The following is a 6,641-nucleotide window of genomic DNA, read 5'->3' on the forward strand; positions in this document are numbered from 1 at the left end:
TCAGGCGCTACTATCTTTGCTGTAAACAAAGAGCTCCCAGTTCATAAACCCTGGTGTCTGATATTCGGTTTTCAATGTTTTAGACCAGAACACTACATGGAAACTTGTCCACACTGCTGGATGGGTCTAAAAAGGGCCTTGAAGCAACACCCCGTTGGGAGCCTGATCCTGCCCTTAAAGCTCCCACCTGAATGAGCTCAGCTCCACGCAAAAGATTTTAAGGTCTGGCTCTTTACATGCAAGGCTGACATGTACTGTGCAGTCTTCCGTTAGCCCTATACTGGGGCCTGCCTCAGGAGCACACACCAAATACATGCACGTGTCTGTAATAAAGAGATTAGAGAAAGTAAAGCTTAAGCAATAAAACTAAAAATGCAGCCCTCGCAGTGGGAGGCAAGGGAAAGGGGAAAGTAAAATCCCAACCACACTCCCTCCACCCCCTCCCAATTCTGCCTAGAAGAGAGACTATCCTTGTTGCCCGCGTGCTCTGACCTACCCTCGGATCTCCAGTAAAATTATAGTTTAAAAAGCTTGCTGAATGAAATTAGTAAGGTCAAAAGAGACTAAATTTCAAAACTGGAAACACAGTTTACTACAGTAGTACATTCAGTTTATCAGTGACTATGTCAAGACATAACAGTTTTTGGCTGCACTCACGCAACTCAAGCACACTGACCAAGCATCTCAGGTTGCAGATCTGCTTGGCAATGCAAGGCCATGAATGGCATTCACATCATCCTACAAGCCAAACGTTAAATAGGTTTAAAAAATTCTAAATTTTACAGAAATGCTCATTTTCAAAAATAATATTCTCTTGCCCTCTTCCTTCTACATTGAGGGGCATGTTAATAGGTCATTTCACTTTTCCTCTTGTCAAAATGCTAATTCACAGCCCCAGAACTGATTTCAAGCAGGAAACCCTCTGCAAATTAAAAACAAAAAAATACAAAAATTATAATCTCTATATTTATATTGATTGGAATCCTCCAGCATTTGTGAAATCACTTTGAGAGATGAATTTTGGGATGCTCCCCAACTTCTCCACAACTCCGATTCAGTATTCGCCTTCCCGAATACCTCCTCTTTTTCAGTCTGCCTTCTCTGCTGCTCTTTAGTCCACAGCTCAATTTAAAGAGAGAGAAGAGAGTTGGACGAGTTTTACTTTGGTGATCGGGGCGGCACGTACTGCTCCTTGCCGATACGCCGCGGTGCTCCCTGAGGCGATGACCTGCGTCCAAACTGACGCCTCTGTTCCCTGATTTTCCCAGCAGCTCCCCTAGGAGGCCCATTGCCTCTGAACCCAGAGTAATCCTTCATTCGGCCTTCAAGCTTCTCTTGGGGCCTTTCCAAAGCCTTTTCAGGAGTACCGTTTTCTTCATTTTTGGCAGGGGAAACAATGTTGGTACGAAGCTCCCTCAGTGGCTGAACAGGACCTGGCGTCGGCTCCTTTGGGGGTTTCTGGCAAACTTCGGCATAGCTTAGCTTGCGTGGTTCCTTTGGATGCCAAAGGTAGAAGAACATCATTTACCCATCAGGAAGACCACCCCAGAGTAGCTCCTCCTGAACACCCCAGACACATCATTAAGAGAGCACAGAACAAGACAGCATGCTCTGGGTATGAAGGCAGCGTAGCTTGACCCTAGAACCTGCAAGGTTCCAGTCTGCCCTTGGGCTGGCGTGCCACCCTCTCTCCTTGGAGCAGGGAGAAAGCTACCACCACTTCCCCAGGTTCCCCCTGCACTAGCAGCACCAAGCATCTCACACAAGCCAACCAACCTCACCTGTACTGTCACAGCAGGTGCTGCATTTGCATTGGTAGAGGATGAAGTGGTATTTGTCCTTGGTGGTTTCGCAGCAACAGGACAGAAAGACACAGGTGGGGAAGCATGGCTTGTTGCTTCTTTCTCAGCAGAAACCTCGTCTGGCTTGCTGTCGGTCTGAGTTGTGCTGATCAAAATCAGAGTCAGCATTAGACCCCCATGACTTCAGCTTTTCAAATGCTACCTCCCCCACCCCCCACTTTCAAGTCACTGCAGCTTTCACCAAGCAGGACGGCCACAGCTTTTATCCCCAAGCTTTAAGAATAGCCAGCAGCTTTCCAGCAGCCTAGAGGCCTCAACAGCAGGGAAGGAAGATACTGCAAGGAAGGAAGATACTACCTCCTCAGAGTAACAGCCATTCACACACTTACACAACAGCATATTTTTTAAACAACACACCTTAGCACAGGATCCTCAGTCCTGCTTGGCGAACTTGCACTTGTGACAGGCTGCTGAGCTGTACAAGGCGTCTGCTCTTCTTGAGCAGAAGCTGGACAAGTAACTGGCAAGTCCTTGCTCTCCTGCAGAGAATACAGAAGTTGTAAGATTGCAGAAGGGATTAAGATTAAGCTTTATGGGGACTAAAATGCAACTTAAATATCAAGAAACTGAAGCATACAGCAGTGGTACTAAGATGCACTACAGCTTAGGGATAATGCACTCATGTGAGCAGCACCCCATTTACATCTGGTGAAGGAAAATCTGCGATGAGAACAAAAAGGCAAGTGATGGTCATAGGTGCTCTTGCTTAAGTTGGGCACTTCTTGAAAGCCAGTCAACCCAAAAAAGGAATTCGAGAAAGCCATGCCACAGAATCAACAATACACACAGGGTTGTTCAGGCCTGCAAGCCAGTCTCATTTACAGCTCTAACAGCATAAGCCTCAAAAAGTGTTAAGGAAAAGTAAAAGAAAGAAGTTAACTTTGGTAACATGCACCCCAGAGGTACCTTCTCTTTGCAGATTCCTTTCACAACATCAGACATTCTGCTCTCCAGCACAGGCTCTCCTTGCGTTTTTGCTGTGCTGCCAGGCAGAGGGGGAAAGTTGGATGCAAGCAAGTCAAACTTTGGTGTTGGAGCCTTCGTTTCTGGCAAAGGCTGGGGTCGCTAGGAGAAGAGAATACCTGTTAAAAGACATACTGTCTACTTGATCTGATATGGTCATGGCAATGCAGTCCCTGGTCAGCTACTAGACAGATTTCCAGGGAGCACTGTACCCTACAGGATGCAGTCTTAAGGACAGAGGGGGCCCACCATTCTCAGTCAGTACATAGGCTGCATTTGCTACTGTAGTGATACTTTTCAAATAAGGTTCAAGACTAAAACAGGTTTGGGTTAGATTCCCTCCCCACCCCTCCCCATCAGCACTTTAATAAGAGCCAAGGGTGTTAACTACACTTTCCTGGTCAAATTCAAGCCACAAGTGTTTCACTCGGCCTCTCTGGGAAAGGGGATCTCTTGCCATCCTACCCTCTTTTAAAGGGAAGGACAATGGGAATAAGTTGAGTTGAGAGCCATCTAGCGGTTAGTGTGCAGAAACCTACTTTTGAAAGAAAACAGCAAAAAAGGTTTCCTGGATTCTTCTACAGCAGTGGCTGCCAACCTTGGGTCATGACGTGGGTCTGCCCCTCACTCCACCCCTCCTGCCTGTGGGGCTCTTCTGGCGCACGGTCCGCAAGGCTCTTGCCGTCACTGCCCCCCTGTGATCCCGGCCTGGGCTCTGCTGGTGCTGCCGGGCAGGAGTGAGTTGGTGGCAGGGGTCATGACCCAGATTTAGGGTCGCAGCAAAAAAAAAAAAAAGGTTGGGAGCCAATGTTCAATAGCTTAAAACAGTGGTTTTCAACCTTTTTAAAACTTGTGGATGCCTAAAAAATTTCAAATGAAATTGCAGGCCCCTCTGAATCGCAAATGTGAGTATTCACATACTTTTGATTAATCATAGTCATCTTCTGTGGACCCTTTAGACAGTCTGTGAACCTACAGGATCCCCTCAGACCACAGATTAAAAACCACTGGCTTAGGGAAAACATGCTCTATGAGGACAAGAAGCAACAGCTTATAACTAAGGGATGGACATATCTTCTCTCTCATGTGGCAAAGATGCGCATCTTGCTTCCCAACCAGCAGCAGGTATCCTCTTTTTAATCTCATGAAGTCTTAAGCAAAGAATATGTTGCTGCCTGGGTCTTAAGACCATTTATCCATTGCAATAGCAGATGCGCAACTTACTGAAATCCTGTCATCTTCTCGCCTTCTTCGACCTCTGAAAATGTTCCTCCTTTAAAAGAAAAAAAAGGAAGAAAAACCTCAGCATGGGCATTAGCTTCGCTCCTGAATGGACTTCCCCAGAAAGGGAATTTTCTGCCAGAATATTCCTGGACACTTACCAGGTGATCCCTGTTCTCTTTTCCACAATCGGAGAAGCTAACCTAACGTGTTTCCTAATGCAATAGCTTGGGGCTGTCCAACTGGGGCTCTGCGGGTTGCCCCTCCCCTCCCAGCTCCTGTCGGCCACTGCTCCCCTCAGGCTGAAACAGCAGCCAGTCTCCCCACCCCAGGTGACAGGGCAGTGTAGTGCAGCTGAGGCAGCCAAGGGTAACCCCGGGACCAAGCGGGTGCATGATACAGGACTGGAGGGAGAGAGAGCAAGGCAGAGCAGGTGAGGTAGGGAAGCAACTGCACAGCAAAGCAGGGGGGTGGTCTGCAGCATGCGGGATGAGGCTCAGCACAGGACAGCACAGCCCGCATGGCAGGCAGCCCCTCTCCTGCAACCTGTTTAAAAAGGTGTTTGGCCCCCAGCCACTTAGAAGGCAGAAGCCCTACAAGGGCTAATTTGGGAAGGCTACCATGCCACCTGGAAAGATGCTCAGATGCGCTGGGGACAGACTTGAACATAGGATTGGTTCACTCTTCAGGGTTTCTTATAAATGTTATGTTACGTTACATACAGCAACAGAACTGGTGCCCTTACTGCAAAACTTGGGCATTTTTCATCAGTTTCCTTTAAAGGGGTTAGAATCCTAGTGCTAACAGACAATAAAAGATTAACTGGCCTTATCTTAGAACTTAAATGTTTGAAGCTCCCAGATACTAAGCCCTAAGGACTTTGGCACTTGTTCCAAATTCAGCGCAAATACAAAAGGCCACACTTTCTATTTAACAGGCTATTGGTGAAATAACTCTAAATGGCCTCTAGAATTAACCTCCATGTAGTAAGACTAGCCCTTGTAAGGGAGAGTGAGCTGTTAATGGACTACCTGCAAGCTACATGACTCTTTATAGTCTAATATCTCAGAACAAATAGCCCCACAGGTGTGAACAGCTATCGTTGAAGTGCTGAGTGAGAGCCAAGGGATGGAGAAGTTAAATAATTTTGCATGGAAAACACCATGTAACTTATTTTGCTTTAACCTAATCTGAAGGGGATCACTGAGCCGTAAAAGTTAAAATCTCACATTTGTCCTGTGAGCCAAGAGACGCTATTGGAATATTTTAAGACCGGTTTTATATTGAAATTAAGTAGTCAGAAATCCAAAATAACGCAGGTGCGTGGGCTCCGAACATGCCTTTTTTTCTATAACCACCCACAACCTGTCTACTGAATGGCTTGGTTCCCCTCCACAGAGCTGATAAGATGTATAAGTGAAAGGATACTCCACAGTACAGCTTGTATTATGTTCACTTTATTCAAATATCTCCTATCCCCCTCGCCTGCCACCCCTCACAGAAGCCTAAACAGTTGTATGCAACAGCCAAAGTTACTATGGTTTACAAAAGAGTCATTTCAAACTGGTTGGGCAACCTGTTTCCCCGAACTCAGTCACACTATAGTCTCATCACACTGCTTTCATCACTACATTTGGCTTCCGTGGCTGTAATTCATTACCTGCCCCTGCTGTAGTCGCCATTCTGTTCCATCTGTGAGGCTGGCAAATCCTTCTGAGAATAGCTTTGTTCTTGGTGCCCTGTCAACACACTGGTATGTCGCTCCACACCAAAATTCCTGGAGCTGGTTCTGTTCAGTGGTCCATCCCCTATCGACACAGTACCAACTGCAGCTGGGCTTTCTGCAGAGTGTTCCGAGCTACCCGAGGGCCGGAAGTGAGGCTTCACACTGTGCAAAGTAAAAGAAGGTACTGTGATGATTTACGACTTAAGGACAGAGTTGCACCAACTCGAGTACTTGCAAATCAACTGACCCAAAAGCATTCTGTTGGTGTAAAAACCCACCAAACCACACATCCCTGCTTTACCAGGAAACAATTCCATCATTAGAGTAACTCTGACTTTCATTACAACCGTGAGCGTGCTGCATTGCTGCAAGTCAGCTGCCCTCTCAGTCACACATGAAACCTTCGGTGAAAGTGACTGGTGCGCCATCACGTGCAAGAGCTTCAGAGACAGAAGCTAATTCACCAATGTGGCATTCAGGTTTCTTGCTCATGAGACCATCTTCACTCAAAGCTACTGCCTCATTCAGTGTACAGCTTCCAACAGTAGCAGCAAACAGGGTTGCAGTGCCCATCCTCTATATCCCTTTTCAGTACACAACCCCAACACACTCCCAGAGCAAGATAGGGAAGAAAAAAAACAAATCAAATAATTAGACACACATGGATGTCTTTTTTTTTTTTTTTCCAAATAGGCAACTAATTCTTGCATTTCCTATTTAAACTACTTGACTTTGCAAAATCATTTAAATACACTATCATTCTAAGACAAGAATTCTCACTTTGCGAAGAACTGTCATCCCAATCCCAAATCCCAATTTATTAAAACATGAGACTGTCTTTAATTTGCTTCCTCTTTATTTCTTTTTTA

At 46.1% G+C, this 6,641-nt stretch overlaps 1 protein-coding gene across 2 annotated transcripts in view; it reads right to left on the reverse strand.

The window, feature by feature from the left end:
- Positions 1-1,110: 1,110 nt before the first annotated feature.
- The window catches only part of LARP4 (La ribonucleoprotein domain family member 4), a 34,449-nt gene continuing 28,918 nt past the window's right edge, over positions 1,111-6,641 (reverse strand). For both annotated transcript variants that reach the window (XM_019511174.1, XM_019511166.1), the window contains exons 11-16: positions 5,707-5,934; positions 4,050-4,098; positions 2,769-2,927; positions 2,220-2,341; positions 1,782-1,947; positions 1,111-1,494 (exon numbers count right to left, since the gene is read on the reverse strand). In XM_019511174.1, coding sequence (XP_019366719.1) covers positions 1,159-1,494; positions 1,782-1,947; positions 2,220-2,341; positions 2,769-2,927; positions 4,050-4,098; positions 5,707-5,934 — 1,060 coding nt within the window. In that variant the 3' untranslated portion in view covers positions 1,111-1,158. The remainder of the gene's footprint in view (positions 1,495-1,781; positions 1,948-2,219; positions 2,342-2,768; positions 2,928-4,049; positions 4,099-5,706; positions 5,935-6,641) is intronic.

This window comes from Gavialis gangeticus, unplaced genomic scaffold (genome assembly GCF_001723915.1).
Source record: "Gavialis gangeticus isolate Ggan-Ray unplaced genomic scaffold, GavGan_comp1, whole genome shotgun sequence".
Classification (NCBI taxonomy): domain Eukaryota; kingdom Metazoa; phylum Chordata; order Crocodylia; family Gavialidae; genus Gavialis; species Gavialis gangeticus.